We start from the raw sequence: 18,193 nt of genomic DNA on the forward strand, positions 1-18,193 counted from the left end.
ATAGCTTATAAGGATCAGAGGCTGGATTTGATCTCAGGTCTTCTTGACTCCAGGCCCAACACTCTATCCACTATGCCTTCTAGCTGCCTCTAGCCTGTTTGACTCTTGATCACCTTTTCCTCCTGGATATTCTCTCCTCTGTGGATTCTTATGACACGGTTTTCTCCTGGCTCTTCTACTTAACTCACCTTTCCTTCTCTCCCTCTTCTTTCCTACTTCATCATCCATATCATTTCCCAAGGCTTTCTCCTGGGGCCTCTTCTCTCTGTATACTCTCTTAGTGCCTCCTGTGGATTTAATTATCATCCCTGTGTAGATGATTCACAAAAAGAGATGTATGTATGTGTGTGTATATATATATATATATATATATATATATATATATATATATCTCCAGCCTCAGTCTTTCTCCTGAGCCTCAGTCATGTATATCACCAGTTACCTATTTAGACATTCCAAACTGAATATCCCAGGTTTATCACCTTGTTATTATCCTTGACTCCCCACTACTCATCCCATATTTCTGGTCAGTTGCCAAATCTTGCCATTTCTATCCCCACAACATTTGTTACATAATCCTCCTTCTGTTTGCTCATAAAGTCACCACCATAGTTCACATCCTCTTCAATTTTCACCAGATTACTGCCTCCTAATTAGCTCCCTACATCAAGCATTTTCCCCAGTCTGACCCATCTTCCATACAACTTTCAAAGTAATTTCCTTTAGCACAGATCTGAGCATGTCACCCATTAATCAATCAATTTCATTGGCTCACTCTGGTTTTTAGGACAAAACATAATCTGTGCATTTTACTGTTAAAAGTCTATAACCTGGCCTCATCATACGTTATTCTTGTCCTCCCTTTATTATGTGGTCCAGCAAAATTGGCCTTCTGAATGTTCCCCACACGTACCAATCTCTTGCCATCCTTTATGCATGGAACACACTTCCTCTTTATCTGTGTTTCATGGAATCTCTCTTTCTTCAGGACTTAGCTCAAGTCTCAGCTCTTTTCCTTCTCCATGAAACCTGGCTATAGCACTTGTACCCTGGCACCCCCTCCTTCTTCCTCCTCCCAAATTGTAGAATCATGAATCATGAATCATGATCTAATTAACTCAGCCTTAGTTCCTGGGCAGGTTATATACATCCATTCCCCTTTGGCCCTACTCACCATTGTAGGAAGTTCTCAGAGTAAAGTTACATTTTATTGTTCTGGAACCAATAAAAGAACCGGATAAAGAGATCAAATAACATTTGATGGCATTTATTGGTTATCAAAGGGAAAGCAAGAAATAGGCAAATGGCTTCTGGTGCATTAAAATGTTGATACCATAAGGGAAAGGAAACTTGACCTAATCACTCAGGACAACCACCTGGTGGCAACATCGGACAATTCAAAAGGAGGTGAGTGGCAGTTAATGAATTTAACTTCTCCTGTGCTGAAATAATAATAACAATAAAAATAGCTAACATTTATATAACATCAATAAGTACCAGGCACTGTACTCAATTTTGGCTTTACAGTTATCATCTCATTGATCCTCACAACAACTGTGGAAGGTATGGTGGGTGAAAGATGAAATGACTGAGGAAACAAAAGTTCAAGCTTCTGAGAATATCTATTTATCAAGTAATGCATACCAGGGGCAGCTAGGTGGTGTGGTGGATAAAGCACTGGCCTTGGATTCAGGAGGACCTGAGTTCAAATCCAGCCTCAGACACTTGACACTAGCTGTGTGACCCTGGGCAAGTCACTTAACCCTCATTGCCCCCCCCTACCCCCCCCCACGCAAAAGTAATGCATACCAATTGCATACCACATCAGCTCCAGGTCTTCGTCAGCTTTGGTACTAGAACCCCAGATACAGGGGAAGACAGATTTTTTTTTATACATTAAAAACAACTAATCAAATAAGACCAATTAGTTAAAACAATTAACCAGGATATAAAATTAGGTCATCTGATTTCTAATTGGAGAAAGAACGAGTGATTTTCCAAGTTGGAAGGGGGAGAGTGAACAGGTACACTTCCCTGAAATCAGAAAAAAGGGGTATCCCATTCTCCCCAATTGTCTTTATTCAATCAAAGGAACATGGAAGCAACAACTGATTAATTAGTACAAGACCAGTTTTCAGATAAGACATATGGATTGCTTGAGGTGTGTAATTGTGAGAAAACTCCTTGCATCAATCTGTGGATCTGACTGGGTTTCTGGTCAGCATAATAAAGGTCCTTCATTAAGGGTCTCTAAGCTGTAAGTAGAGGTGGTCCTGCTTTCCAGCCACACAGGGCAAGGTTCAAACAGTGCAATAACGTTTTCTCACAATTGCCAAAATTGAATAAAGTTTTCTCATGTGAGAGAAACTGGGCTAGACCCATAATTGAATAGAAAGGAACTAAGCTAGCTCCACAATTGAGTCACAAGATGAAGTCAGTGTGGTTTGCTTAATTCCCACCAGCTTTTCAGTGTTTGGTGACTGCTTAAAGGGATATAATATCAGAGCAGTAAAACTGGATAGTATAGACTATCTTATAACTTTATCATTTTATAGCTGAGGAAACTGAGGCTTAGAAAGTGATTTGTCTAGGGTCACATAGTATGACACAGGTTGGATTTGAATCCAGGTCCTCTGACTCCAATTCCCTTGCTATTTCACTATCACAAGTAGTATTTTTTTTTTTGGTGAGGCAATTGGGATTAAGTGACTTGCCCAGAGTCACACAGCTAGTAAGTGTTAAGTGTCTGAGGCTGCATTTGAACTCAGGTCCTCCTGACTCCAGGTTCGGTGCTCTATCCACTGCACCATCTAGCTGCCCCACAAGCAGTATTTTGGGTCCCTTGATTTCTGAAAACCCAGGACCCTAGAAACATGGGCAGTGTTCATTAGCCTACATTTGCATTGAGTTGTAATTACTGTGTTTTTGTGTTCTTGTTTTCAATTTTCACAGTGTGTCGACAACATTCGGTGCAATGGCTTAATGACAATAGTATTTGAAGAAAATTCCAAAGTGACTGTGCCACATATGATTAAGTAAGTGCAGCCTTTTTCTTCAATCATTTTTTTAACCAAGGCCAAACTGTGGGACAGGGTGTGGCTGCTAGAATAGCAGTAGCAGAGATTTATGTCATCTAGCTGGTGTTATGCAGTGTTTTCGTTTTTATGAATGATTTCCATTGCCAGAGGCAGGTCCAGCATCAACAATCTCTTAGATCAGATTTGATCTTGGGACCAGATGAAGTCAACACAAGTCATTGAACAATTAGCAAAAGAAGGGTTATTTTATCATAACAGCAAGATTATTCTATAAGGATAGAGTAATACTTAACTTTTCTGGGCATAGTTCCCCTTGTCTCCATGTTGGAAGCAATTCTACTCAGCAGGGTAGGATCTGGTGATTCAAATGGTGCTTATAAATTCACCAAGCTAGAAAGGCCTGATTCCACATGTTTGGGACTTTTTAGGAGCAGGTGAACAAGACGCTGCACAAGGGAAACAGGCCAATCAGCCTCTGGGTACCTGATTTGTCTCCTTTTAGGGAAAACTAATCCCCATTGGCAGGAGGAAAGGAAGGTGGACCTGACCCATGTAGGGAGAAGTGGAGAGGGATGGGACTAACCTTGACCTTCCTCTAAGTTGTGGGGAAACAGTGATAGATACTCATCTATCATAAATATTTATTAGAAAAATTCTGCAAAGGTATCGTTGACTCTTGATTGCATTGCCCACTTTTGAATTTACCTTCAATTTTGGTAAATCTATAGCTTTATCTGAAAAGAGATAATCATGAGAGCCAACACTGGCCAGTGTTTACAGACAAGAAAAAGCAAGGGTTTACTTGTTTTGTTTTAGCAACCCTTGCAAACTATGCTAATTATAATCAATATGCCTCCAGATCAGTATCAATTTTGAAGAAAGTCAGAATGACTTAATCCCTAAACACATTTCCTTCTTCCCACTGTCTATAGTGTACTAAGAGATTATTTGTTCAGTGTTTCTCAGCCCATTACAGTTAGTTAGAGCCATTCGCCCAGCCTCCACTCTCCATTCCTGATTTGGTTTCTAACATACTACCAAAGCAAAATCTAGATTTCAAGTGATTGCAGAGAAAGTTGGAAAATTTTATAGATTCTTTGCCTTCTGATTAAAGTTTTGCTACTGCTTGCCATTGGTTTCTTTTTCATCTTCAAGAGTTAATTTTGAAATATTTTGGTAGCTATAGAGATTATAGCTCTACATATAAAAAGAGATCTCAGGGGCCCTGAGCTAATAAAGTATGATCAACTGTGTCCCACTTCAGAGAAAAACCCATGTGGTGGTATTGAGAGATCTTATCTTCCTTTCTCCCATAGTTTATGGAACAAAAGCACTTAGCACAGTTCCTGGTACATAGTAGGCACTTAAATGTTTGTTGATTGATTGATTATGGATAACATCCAATACAAGTAACTGTGTCCAGGTAGTAACAGCTATTTGAAAGATGCTTTTCTTCTTCAGATTTTTAAAAATCTACATTTTCCCTTGAAAGAAAGCTTTATTTTGAGGTTGGAAAAGCAATAATTTCTTCATGAAGTTAAAAATAATGAACATAGGATTCCTCTGGTATCCCTTGCTTTTCTACATTTGTAAGAATTAACTTCAGTTAAACACCATCCCAGTGATGAATCATAATATTTAATAAACACCATATCAGATAAAAACCAAAGTATATAATACAAGTATACAAACACTAGAGAAAAAAATCCATATTACTTTAATTACAGATGAGCACCTAATTGGTAGTATTGAAATGGTTTGATTTTAATCTTAAGAAAACCTGATTAGCAACCAGTATTAACAGCTGCAGATTCCTTCAGCACTATATTTTCTATGCTTTTACTAATTTGGTTTAAAAATGCAAAAAGGCTAACTTTAAAAATAACTATGGAATAAAAAATTAAAAGTGAAAAGTCATAGTTGGATATATTATTACACTCACCAGATTTAAAGGGGAGAAAACAGATGAACCTTTTGCCCAAAGTTGAATGAACTTCAGATTTCTGTCTTGGGCTGCCTAATTTAATACCTCATCAATGGATGTGGACTAATTTTGTTTTGGGTTAAAAATATTTTCTCAATGGTTAGAAACCATGAGATGCCATCCTGCTTCAGAATTGTTACCTGTTACTTATAAGTATTGAGGGTGCTGGACTTGTAATTTTAGTGTCGTAAAGGACTCCAGGTGAGGAAGCTCTTTTTACCCATTCTAGTTGTTGAATTCTAGATAGGGGTAGGCACTAGAGCTGTGATTTCCTTGGTATAGGGAACTCCTGCATGAGCAAACTCCCTCTACCAGTTCAGGTTGGCATCTTATCTTCGATTTATGATTATGCAGAATTGTCTGGGAGCATTGTAGAAGTTGTCAGAGAGAGGATACGAACCTAGGTCTTCCCGGCTTGGACCACTATGCCTCTCATACACCTATTCTAACCCTATAAAAGTTGGGAATGGTGCAAGTATGACTTTTATTCTTGTTCATTGATAATAACAAATCTTCACTTTATACTAAAATAGCCACAAACTGTGTCTCCCAGAACAGGACCTGGCACATAGAAAATGCTAATTGACCAACTGATTGGCTGAATAAAAACCTAGAAAAACACTGAAAAAACTCAGCTTGTCTGGGTGTTTCCCTTGTTTGACATAATGGCATCAGAGCACCTTGAGTATCTGTTAAATTTTTCAGTTTTTGTCGTACAGTTTGACACAATAGACAAGATACTTTCTCTCACTGTAGCTCATTCTGTCTCAACATACATCTATCACATAGAGAGATATAGAGATATCTATAGACATAGATATCTCAGAATGAACATCTAGAAACTTCTTCTCTTCCCCCTGGAAGTTCCAGATAGCCTGCCTTCATTTTTAACCTCAGCGATCTCATTTTTCACCACATTGAATGGAATGGGTTTGTGCATAAAAGGATAATGTCTCATCCCAGTAGTGACTACTTTCTCAATAGGCCCATTCTGCTCTTAGCTCTTGTACATGAACTATGGACTGTCTTATTCTGGAAGACTTAGATATTACCATGTATACATGAAAAGAGGTGTGTGTGTGTGTGTGTGTGTGTGTCTGTGTGTGTGTGTGTCTGTGTGTGAGAGAGATAGTAGAAAGAATTCTGAACTTGGATTCAGAAGACCTAATTCAAATCCCAGCTCTGACATTTAGCGCTGTTACTGTGGAGGCCTCCTGGAGTAATGAGTGGATACAACACAAGACTTGAGTCAGAAAGACCTAGGTTTAAAATCCTGACTCAGACACTTATTAACTTTGTACAAGTGGGTTAACCTTTCTGGGCTTCATTTTCCTCATCTACAAAATGAAAGGATTGGACTTGGTGGCCTCTAAGATCTCTTTCAAGTCTAAAGCTATGTATGATTCTATGACTCTATGAGCCTGTTGCCTCATCTGCAAAAAGAGAATAATAGTTGCACAAACCTAGGGCTTTGGGGAGGAAGGTACTTTGTAAACTACTATGTAAATGTGAATAGTCATCACACAATGTTGTTCAGTCATGTCTGACTCTTCATTACCTCATTTGGGGTTTTCTCAGGAGTAGTTTGCCATTTCCTTCTCCAACTAATTTAACAGATGAGGAAACTGAGGCAAAGAGGGTTAAGCCATTTGCCCAGGGTCACACAGCTTGTAAGTTCTGGATTTGAACTCAGGTCCTCCTGACTCCAAGCCTTGTAGTCTATCCACTGTAGCCCCTAGCTGCCCCCATCATACTCTGTGTATAGGTATTTGTTTTCCTCCTATGTTAGGTAGATTTTGTTACTATTATGATATCACCTTGACAAGATTTGCTTTCTTTTTTTAAAACTCAGTGTTTAAACATGACTAATGTGGAAATATGTTTAATGTGATTATATATATATATATATAAAACCTATATCAGATTGCTTTCTGTCTTGGGGAGGGGGAAGTGAATGGAGGAAGGGAGAAAAATTGAGAACTCAAAATCTTATAAAAACAAATGTTGAAAACTATTTTTATATGTCACTGAAAAACAATACTATATGATTGAAAAAACAACACCCCCTTCCAAAATTCAGTGTTAACACTAGCTTTAAAAAAATCGTGCCATTAAGACCCTTAAAAAAAAGTTGTTATTGTTGTAGGAGTTTTAGTCAAATAAATTTTATGGATTTGGGGCTTGTCTTGGGAAATAATAACTTTGAACTGCTGTTCAGTTCAAGAAAATGAAATTAAATAATTTCACAATATTGAAATTTGCTTCATTTAAAATGAAAATGTAAGCAGGATTTTGAAGGAGAGTGTTGTAATTAGTCATATTTTCATTTCATCTTGGTTGATATATTTTCCCCCTTTTGGTGTTTCAAGTAATCTAATTTCAGTTAAAAGATACAGATATCAGAATGGTGTTTAGGCTACAAAAGCATGATGTGAGGAATAGAAGCATTCACATTTAGTAGGTGACAGTGTCCTTTAAAGTGGTATCCTAGTGTTGATCTCAAAATTTAAACTTTTTTTGATATAGACTAAATTTCGTGTTAAGTCTAATTTTTGGTGTTGCATCTGTTGACGTCCTGTTTTCTCTGGGTGATGCTGCAGTGGAAAGTACTGAAGCTGTCTCCAAGATAGAGGGGTTATGCCAGGGGAGAAATGTTCTGGTGAAAGAGGCAGAGGACAGAAGAAAGTAATTAACTGATGCAGCAATAATGATTTTGGAAATGACATAGTACTCAGGCACCAGTTACAAAGAAACATTTCAATTCTGTATTTTTATGAGTAGAAATGCTATAAAAATTAACATTAACAAAGTAAATTGCTAAATGTTCACTTTGCAAAGGATAACTCATCTGGAATCTTTTTTCATATTTATTTATTTTATTTTTAATTTATGGAACAAAAATGGCATTTCCATAACATAGTATAATTTTTAAAAGATTACACATGAAACTGAAAATATTTATGTGCAACTTGCTGTTCCTTCTAAATACATAATAAAGTTATCATATAAATTTCTTTTTTTATTTTTCTCCTCTCTCCCCCCACCCTAGAGATGGTCACTATTACACACAAATAGGTGTGTGTATATACACACACATATACACATATATGTATATATACACATATGTGTAAAATTATTCTATACATACTTCCATTTATCAGTTCTTTCTCTGGATGCAGATTGCATCTTTTTTCTTATGTCCTTTATAATTAATTTGGGTATTTATAATAGCCAGAATTAAAATAGTCAAAGTCATTCATAAAACAATATTGTTGTTACTGTATACAATGTACTTTTGGTTCTGATAATTTTGTTCTTCATTATGTCATGCAAGTCTTTACATATTTTTCTAAGATCTTCTGGATCCTTTAAAAATTGTAGCCCCCATTCTGAACAGTACCCCCAGAGATATGAGATATGTACCCAGAGATATAAGACATGTACCTCCAAAAGCAAGCTATTGATTTTTGGAGTGAAATTGATCACCGATGGCTGCTGGTCCTACTACAGACAAGGAAGTGTGGCTTTTCTTCCTAGACTTGAAAAGTGGTGAAATCACAGATTTTAGGTTGCTGTGTTTATCAGTGACCATAAAGATACTAAGCCAAAATAATTTAAATGAATTTTTTTCTTCCAATATCATGTTTTTGTTGTGTATATATAAGGTGTCCCCAAAGTCCTTGTCCTTTATAAAGCTTAGAGCTGCACCAAGAATTTTGGAACAGGAGGTGTGTGGTTCTGTATGTATGTATGTGTGAACATACATGTCCCTGCCTCTTTTATATGTTCCAGCAGAAACACTAGGTGGAATCATGGTGAAGTAAAAAAAAACCCCAAACACCCAAACTGGGATCTTTTTCCAGAGAATTAGATTATCTGCCTGAGTGTGGTTTTGTTGAAATCTTCTTCCTGATCAATTATGCAGGTCTGATGCCCGTCTTCACAGAGATGATAAAGATATCTGTTTCAGCAAAACATTAAACTCCTGCAAAGTGCCCCAGATTCGCTATGCCAGTGTGGAAAGGCTCTTGGAGAGGTTGACAGACTTGCGTTTTCTCAGTATTGACTTTCTCAACACCTTTCTGCATACTTACCGTATCTTCACCACAGCAGCAGTGGTCCTGGAGAAGTTGTCTGACATATACAAGAGACCCTTCACATCTATCCCTGTTAGGTACGCTTAGAATTTTATGTCGTGACTGTCCTTCAAGTCACAAAAGGAATGGGGTGGGACAGGGAGCTTAATAGATATTGTTCAGAGTTCCTCCTCCAGAGGTCTAAGGGTTCAGGGTTGCCTATTAGTTCTGTATGTTTGGAAGTTAAATACTTAATTTATGTCTTCTTGTCTCCTAAGGGCAGCTAGGTGGCACAGTGGATAGACCACTACACCTGGAGTCAGGAAGATCTCATATCAAATCTGACCTTGGACAATAACTGTGTGACCCTGGAGAAGTCACTTAACCCCTGCCTCAGTTTCCTCCTCTGTAAAATGGGCATAATAATAGTACCTACATCCAAGAGTTGTTATGAGGATAAAATGAGATATTTGTTTTCTGTTTGTTTTGTTTTGTTTTGTTTTTCATGGGGCAATGAGGGTTAAGTGACTTGCCCAGGGTCACACAGCTAGTAAGTGTCAAATGTCTGAGGCCGAATTTGAACTCAGGTCCTCCTGAATCCAGGGCCAGTGCTTTATCTACTGCGCCACCTAGCTGCCCTAAAATGAGATATTTGTAAAGTGCTGCAAAGTGCAGCAAAGTGTCTGACACATAGTAAACACTCTATAAATGCTAGTTATTATTATGACATTATTATTTCTGGGGAGTTGATTAGATAGAATCTGCAAAGTGTCATTAAGGGTTTTTGGAGATAGGACATACAAACAGTACTTGGATGGGATTTGAAAACTATGAAACATAAATGTGATATTCTTGTATCATAGCTTTTATATGTAGAGTGAATACTCGTGAATGACATTCCAAAAATTCATTTTTAACTTGGCTAAAACCTGCTTTTACTTTCAGGTCTCTGGAATTGTTTTTTGCTACTAGTCAGAACAATCGAGGTGAACACTTGGCAGATGGGAAGTCACCACATCTGTGTCGGAAATTCTCTTCCCCACCCCCATTGGCTGTATCCAGAACTTCTTCGCCTGTCAGAGCCAGGAAGCTGTCATTGACTTCCCCCCTGAACTCAAAAATTGGAGCCCTAGACCTGTCTGCTTCTTCTACGACTGGTGGTCCCACATCGACTTATAGCCCTGCTACATCCCCACCGCCCCACACTGGTAAAGTACCATTGGATCTTAGCAGAGGCCCTTCTTCTCCAGAACAAAGTCCCGGATCTCTAGAAGAGAATTTAGATAACCCCCGCATGGATCTGTGTAACAAGCTAAGACGAAATATTCGAAGAGGTATTACTTGGCTGCCACGTGTTCTGAACAGCCCTAGTCAACTGTTATCCATCCCTCTTGGAACCTTAGTGCCCATTCTCTATACTTTTCCTACCTCCGCATAGAAGGAATACAATGGCTATAGAGGAGAAAAAATACTGTAGTCCTCATTTGGTCCTCATGGGAGGGGAGTAAAGAGGTAAACAGGGCCAACTCTCCCCATGTCCTCTCTAGTAAAAATGGATTTAATTGTCAGTGGGGTTTTTTTAAGGTGTTTTTTTGAATGATGTAATTCGAATGGGCTAAGGAAGGGGCTGTGGACCTTGTCACACTCTTATGTTTTGGTGGCTTCTCATCTCTTTTCATCTTGTAACATCAATTTCTAATTCTTAGCTCTAACCTCTTAAGACTAGCCGCAAAATTTGCTTTGGGGGAGATTTAAAACCCTATGGCATGATTCCATATAAAACTAGGAGTGCAGGGGGGAAAGTCTTAAGTTTCACCTTTATTTTTTCCCCTCAGTAAAACATCCTTTGTTGTTTGTCTTTGTGAAAAGACTAACTATACAGTGTCAGGAAAATCTCTCTGGGCCTCTGTTTTCTCATCTGAGAAATGAGGAAATTGATTAGACAATCTTTCCAGTCCTCTCTAGCTCTAAATTTCTGGGTTTATAGACTATCACAAACTACATTTTTTCAGTATAATAGATAAATGATGAAAATTGAATGAGAGATTAAATGAAGTATCCACATTGAAAGCAATTGTACTCTAATAAAAGCTCATTCCTCTTTCCCTGTCCCCCACCCCTACACTTCACCCCCTAAGTCCTATACTTTCTAGTTCAGATCATTTAAATAAATTCCCCAGTGAGGTGCCTAATGGAGTTTTAACTAAAGCAGTTGTCATTGTCAAAAGTAACATATTGTTTAACATAAAATCCTTTAAAATGACAAGTTAGCAACTCAGGAGGAGGAGTGGAGGAGGTTAATTAAAAACCCATTAATGAACAACAAGCCTGAGCTATGTGATGAGGAACTTTTTTCTGGGGATGAGGGGCTGGATCACAACTTTATAAATGCTTGCAGGAACCCATCATGATCAGGGCTTAAGGAACTTGGTTGGTGGGAGGGAAGGACTGAGACAAGCCCATAGCTCGTCTTAAAGTTCTCTTTAGTATGGGATGACCAGACAACATGGGTAGTTCTTTCCAGCTCTTAGACTTATTATGGTCAAGAGGAGGGATGAGATCATGACAGTGAACCTAGCCATTTGTAGTTTTGGAGCTGGGGGTGTTTGGGGAATGCTAGACATCATCAGTCCTCCCCCCAGAGCTTATCAGCTTCTTAGCTTGGGATGCTGAATTCAGGGCTTATAGTCCACCTCCCACCCCCTGCAGCAAACACTCTCTTTGACCAGTGCACCGTGATGAAGTGGCTGTTTTTATATAGTCCTTGGTCAGCAATATCAAGAGCTCCCACTCCTTTAACCATCTCTATTTCTCAAGGTATAAGTGTTTGTTTTTTTTTTCTATTTCCTACCTAAGCAATCTTTCCTCCTCTTCATTGTACCTCCACTCCCAGGGACTACATTTTAATTTGACCATAGCAATACCATCAACTCATTTTTTAAGGAAAAACAAACAAACAAAAACAAAACTATCACAATAATTTAGCCACTGTATTCTTCCTACGTGCTCCTTGTTCTAGAGTAGTCATTTAAATAGTCTGGTATTAGTTATCCCTTTCCCTGCTTCATTTTGCTAAAGTGCCCTTGGGACCATTCTTAGTTTTTTTTCATTAGAACTGTCCAATTTTGTGATATTTAACATTGTAATGATTGGAGTGACGCCACCTGCTGGAGACTTACTGTAGAAAAGCTCTGCCATGAAGTGAAGGTCTCTGAGGGCAAGACTATGAGTCTTTTCTGTGGTGTCAGGAAGTGACATTTGCTTGTGGGAGGAAGAAAGGGGAGGCTGGCGCTTTGACTCACGCTCTTTCCTGAGGACTCTGGTGGAGAAGGGAGCTAGAAATGTGCTCTCCCTTTAATAGATAAATGTAGGCCTTTACCAAATTCTTATTCTCCTTAATAAATGCTTAAAAGTCTAACTCTTGCTAATGCTTATAATTTATTGGCGACCACTCATTAGATATTTTAGACAGACTAGCTAGAATTTTAGCCCTTCACAACATGTACCTGTCTCATGATGGGCCCAAGCTCTCCAGTGATGGGTTAACAAAGGTTTCTGGACTGTGGTCATGAACCAGAGGAAATTATGGCTTTTTGGATTAGCAGAAGTCTATTCTATGCTAGGCCTCAGGGCTCGGAACTAGATCTGAAATAGATCCAGGGGTCAAACATGCAGCTGGTGAGCCACTTTGCTCCAAAACGTTCCAAAGTACTACTCGAACCAGATTAAAATGTCTGGGAAATATTGAACAAGATAAACAAAAACACAGTGGAACATAGATAATGTTCATATGTGGTTTCCTAAGTCATGCTGCCTCTGGGAATCCTTATGTATGGTTTAGTGGCCCTCCATTTCTAATTGAGTTTGACACCACTGATGAAGACTAAAAGAGACCAAACTAGAATGAAACTGGTCTGGGTAAATTTCTATAGGAAGACCTTTGAGGGTTGCCTCAGTCATTTAAGTGCAAAGGGTAAAAGAAGGCAAGATTAGTGTGAAGGACATTTAATAGGTCTTTATAGCACTGATCCCTTATAACCTGAGATCAAGGAATGGTGAAAGAGTAAAGAATGTTGTAGAAACCCAGAGGTTTTCCACTAATTTATAAAAAAGAGGGCTATTAAATTGAGGGCATGTTTTGTAAGTGCCAAGTTTTTAGATATCTCATGATTTTAAAATAGTGATTGATAAAAGGCCTAAAATAATATTTGATATAGGGCCTAACATAAATTAAGTGAATTTAATTCCAGTCCTTTGTTTATCACACTCAGATATACAATGAAGTTCTAACATTTGGAGAAAATGGGATCTTTGCTATAAAGATGGGTGCTGTCCATAAGCAAAACATTTTTGTGATTTTGTCTTTTTTTGGCAGACAGGTTATAGCCTACATCTTTTAGTTACCATCCACTTCCCAAAGTTCCCTGCCTCTTATGCAACTCTGATCTAAATGAGGTGGTTACTCCTTCCACTGAAACAGGTAGCAACCCATCCATGTCTTCTATTTTGTGTGATTTTTATCCATGTCTTCTTTTGTAAATTATCCATAATTTGGATTATGGATAATATTATCTGCCAGCATTCTAGGGACCTTCCTCTAGGTCTCATAACAGTCTATGAGTACCGGTACAGCATAGAAAATCAGTCCCTTAAGACTTTCAGTGTTGTGTTGCCTCCAGAATAGATCTCTTCCATATTGGTAGAGTGGATAGAACACTAGACCTGAAGACAGGAAGACACGAGTTCAAATCCAGGATCAGACACTTACTAGCTATGTGACCTTGGGCAATTCGATCACCTTCTATCTACCTTGGTTTCCTCATCTGAAAAGTAGAGATAATAATATTACCTACCATTAAGGGTTATCATCAGCCTCAAATGACATATTTGTAAATCACTTTGCAACCTTTAAAGTGATATATAAATGCTTACAGTAGCAGTAGTGGGGGGGGTGGTGATGGTGGTGGCTGGCGGTTGGCAGTGCTGGCAATGGTGGTGGTAATAATGGCAGTAGCAATAATCTTTTGCTTTGACTTAATTTCCTTGAATGTCATTTTAGAATCCCAGACTTTGAAAGTAGGTGGTTGTAAAAATGCTTTTCATCTACTGTTTATTCTTTTAATTATTTAATCTATTAACATTCTTGGGATGAGATATAATTTACATCTCATGCTAAGTCTGATCCAGAGCTGTTTTCTCTTTCATTATTCTTCACTGTTTTATGAGGCATCGTTGCTTATAATTTTCTTCCTTCCTTCTCTGTAGTGATTTGCAAATGAGCTTATCGTCTAAAAAGATTGTTGCCATTGGCTGCCATGTTATTCCATTAGGCAAGGAAACAAATGTTTACTGACAGTTGCTTTCCGTTCTCTTTTGGTCCTCCAATGGTGATTACTTTAAATTAATTGAAATTTTGTAGAAAATTATGGTAACCCATGATGATGTTTTTCCAATGTCCTTTTTCCATTTTTTCTATATCATTAGCTCATTTGAATAGGTTAGGTTAGAGCTATTATAATTGCTGGTAGTGTCTTCTTTTCATCTCTACCCTTTCTTCCCATTTGGTATAAATTTTGACCTTTATCTTAATTTGTCTGCCTGAACACAGATTCAGAAATGACTTCAATTTCAGTCACTTCCTGTATGCTATAATGCAGCCAATATCAATTTTTCGAATGTTGTTCAGCGCTCACCGTATCCAGTGTCTTCCAAGTCTCTTCTGTAAGAAAGTATTCATTATATCCAGACAGAAGGCGTCTGAGCAGACTCCATGCCTTCAGTTTCTTTCACTTCATTTTCCAGCATATTTTGCTGTCTTTCCAAGATGAATGAAATTTTTATTTTCTAAAAATACATGAAAAAATGAAAGCTATTACTATCAACCTTCTCAGTATGTAAAGTCTGGTACATTTGGAAGCAAGAGAGGGAAATGGGTGGGAGGGGATACAGAGAGGGTAGTGTTTGACAGGGACAGTCAAAGCAAGTCACAGCATGAAAACCTTTATGACCCATTGCATTTTGCCAAAGTATTTCAATCCCAATCTGACCAGCACATTGTCTGTGGCATTTTTAGAATTTCAGAGTTATTTAGACCATGCAGGCTTCTGACAAGGACACTTCTCATTCTCATCTCCCAAACTAGACTTTTGTAGAACCTTTGCAACGGCAGCTAGGAAGTTCTTTCTCTGAACTGGACCTCTGGTTTTCACAATGCCTTCCATTGCTCACATCATGCTAACTCTTAATATGACTGATGAGCTATTCTGCAGCAAGAGTTTATATATTTCCTGTTTTTCTTTTGAAGAAGTACCACAAACACTTGGCTTGCCTAATATACCTTGAAGGATGTACCGAGGCCAAAGATTTCCTATACTGCCATCTGAATGAATGAAAAAACCACTTAGTAATTGCTTACTATGTGTCAGGCACTGTACTAAATGCTGGGGAAATGAATACAAATAAACAAAAACAGTCCCTTCCCTTGAGGCATTTACATTCTTTTTTTTTCTTTCTTTCTTTTTTTCGGTGAGGCAATTGGGGTTAAGTGACTTGCCCAGGGTCACACAGCTAGTAAGTGTTAAGTATCTGAGGTTGGATTTGAACTCAGGTCTTCCTGAATCCAGGGCTAGTACTTTACCCATTTCGCCACCTAGCTGCCCCGAGGTATTTACATTCTTAAAGAAGATCACATATAAGAAGTAGCTGAGGCTAGGTAAGATGAGATGAAAGCTCACCAATCAGAATACATGGTCCCAAGGGTAGGTAGTTCTAATGGGAGGAGGCAGAGGGCAGGCAGCATGGTTTAAAAGACCCAGGAAGAAGGCCCTGGGGAAGATAAGGTGATAGCTTTTGGCCTTCAATTTTTTTTTCTGACAAAACTATCTTAGTGCACCACTGTTTGAAAAATGCTAGCTGAAGTAGCCTTCATTCAATTTTCACAGTAAAAGCATGTCATCTTTGCAAATGTCTTCAGTCTTGGCATCTAGAAGTGAATAGAAGCATTCTTTGAAATAAGAAATCTTCCCTAAAATAGAGATTAAAACAATTTTGAAAATACTTTTCAAAATTCCATCAAGCAATATCAATTTGATTCGTATCTCCTTTTCTCCAATTTGTGTGAGCTGAATCCATGTTGACCACTGCTCCCTTACTCAGTCACTTCTGCCTTGTTCTTTTGCACCTCTGTTCCCTTAAATACCATTATCATCTGTCTCTACTTGAAAGGCCAGTGGAGCAGTTCCCTAGATAACCAAACAAAAAAGGAATAGAAAGAAGCAGAGATTCCATTTCTTCAAGGTTTATTACCTGGTTTTCATTTTGGCCACTGCTCTATGCCTGATAGCTACTTTTCTGTATAGATTAAATTGCTCATCTTGTTAAATATTTGTTAGATGTCCTGCTCCTAGCCTGAAAGAGACTACTCCTAATGTTGTGCACATATCTGCCCCGGCTATTTTATAGGATCTTGGTTAAACAACTGATAGCATGGGGCAGCTAGGTGGCACAGTGGATAAAGCTCCAGCCCTGGATTCAGGAGGACCTGAGTTCAAATCCAACCTCAGACACTTGACACTTACTAGTTGTGTGACCTTGGGCAAGTCACTTAACCACTATTGCCCCGCAAAACAAAAACAAAAACAAAAAATCAAACGAAAACCCAGACAAAAACTGATAGCAGAGCACCTAGGAAAGCTATCTGTTTTACATAGCCCTTCCTTGTGGTACACTTACCACCCCCAGAATCCTCCAAGCAATGGATATTTTGGGACTGAGGACCACAGGGAGAGCCTGTGTGAAGAAGCCTTGAATTCTTCCCAATGTTGATGGAGTATGAGGTGGCACATGCTTCTGTAGGCAGAGTTACTTTTATGTAGAATTTGATCAGAGTAGACAAGCTTCATGAAAATGCCCTTTTCTTAGCCTTCCAGGGATGAAAACCCCTTTCTTCTGTGTTCTTATGGTGGTTTTCCTTTCTTTTTAGAGTGGATTTCAGTGTAGTCCAGCTCTGACTCATTAGAAAGTTTTTTGTTTTGACACACTTGCTGACTAATGATTTTCTCTCTCCCCTGAAGTGAATGAATAGTATGAATCAAATTAAGAATATAGATTTGGTATTTTCTGCACTCTTTTCATAGCAGATGCCTTGCATTACAGAGTTTTGAAGGCACTATTTAGAAAACAATAAATCTGACAGCTAAGCATTTATTTTTGGGTTATTCCCTTGCTGCATCTTGCATGTTTGCCAGCTTGATTGTAATTATGTCATTGAAGTTAAGGAGTCTAAAAATTTCTCCTCCCAGCCCTTTTGTGTCCAACAAGAGGGAAAATGTGGCTTTATTTCCTGAAATGAGCAGTGTGGAAATGGTTTACATAGAGTTATGAAGGCTCATGGAAAGCTCTTTGAATGTGAGTCTTAGGATCGGAATGTCTAGGCCAGCCATGGCTTCTGCCAGAGGGCTAGGTTGGTTTTGAGTAGTTTTGCTGACACGCATGCTGAGAGATGGACACTGACCTTTTTACATGTAAGAACCTTTGGAAGACCTGAGTCAAAAAAAGAAACCTAGTGGTTTGAAATGGCTTAAACTGCCTGTTATTCAGGAAAGTAGAATTTCTAATTTGAAATGAGATGAATTAAAGTTTCAGTCTTCTCTGAGTAAGCTGGTGCTCCAGGTGTGGAGAGCATATTGAACCATCCAAACTATACCCTTCCGAGTGGTCCTGAAGTAGAATATCATTTTTTTTCCTTGTGGTGTTGACTGTTGTAAGAAAGACTAAACCATCCCAAATTCCTCTGTGAGCCTTCTTCAGACTTCAGTCAGTAGTTCCTAGTGACCCGTGACCCCAAGCCATAGGGTAATAGGACTCTAGGCCCTGGGTTCTTAAAGTATAGTCTGTGAACTTTGAAAAAAAGATGCATAACTACATTTCACTATGATCAGTTTCTTGAATAATGCTATTTATTTTACTTTATGCATCTAAAAGCATTATTCAGAAAAGAGGGTACAAAAAGAGGTAAAGGACTGGGTAGAGTCACCCTAACGTCTGGCAGGCTCATTCATCTGTATATTACTATATAATGCATTGACATGGTTTTA

The 18,193-nt window shown here is 38.5% G+C and overlaps 1 protein-coding gene across 3 annotated transcripts in view; it reads left to right on the forward strand.

Annotated features, from left to right (window-relative positions):
• The window catches only part of RASGRF2 (Ras protein specific guanine nucleotide releasing factor 2), a 337,273-nt gene that overhangs the window by 171,024 nt on the left and 148,056 nt on the right, over positions 1-18,193 (forward strand). For 2 of the 3 annotated variants that reach the window (XM_043969989.1, XM_043969999.1), the window contains exons 13-15: positions 2,953-3,035; positions 8,948-9,196; positions 10,044-10,306. In XM_043969989.1, coding sequence (XP_043825924.1) covers positions 2,953-3,035; positions 8,948-9,196; positions 10,044-10,306 — 595 coding nt within the window. Of the gene's footprint in view, positions 1-2,952; positions 3,036-8,947; positions 9,197-10,043; positions 10,433-18,193 lie in introns of all 3 variants that reach the window. The other variant, XM_043969980.1, reaches the window with a different exon arrangement.

This window comes from Dromiciops gliroides, chromosome 1, assembly GCF_019393635.1.
Source record: "Dromiciops gliroides isolate mDroGli1 chromosome 1, mDroGli1.pri, whole genome shotgun sequence".
Classification (NCBI taxonomy): Eukaryota; Metazoa; Chordata; class Mammalia; order Microbiotheria; family Microbiotheriidae; genus Dromiciops; species Dromiciops gliroides.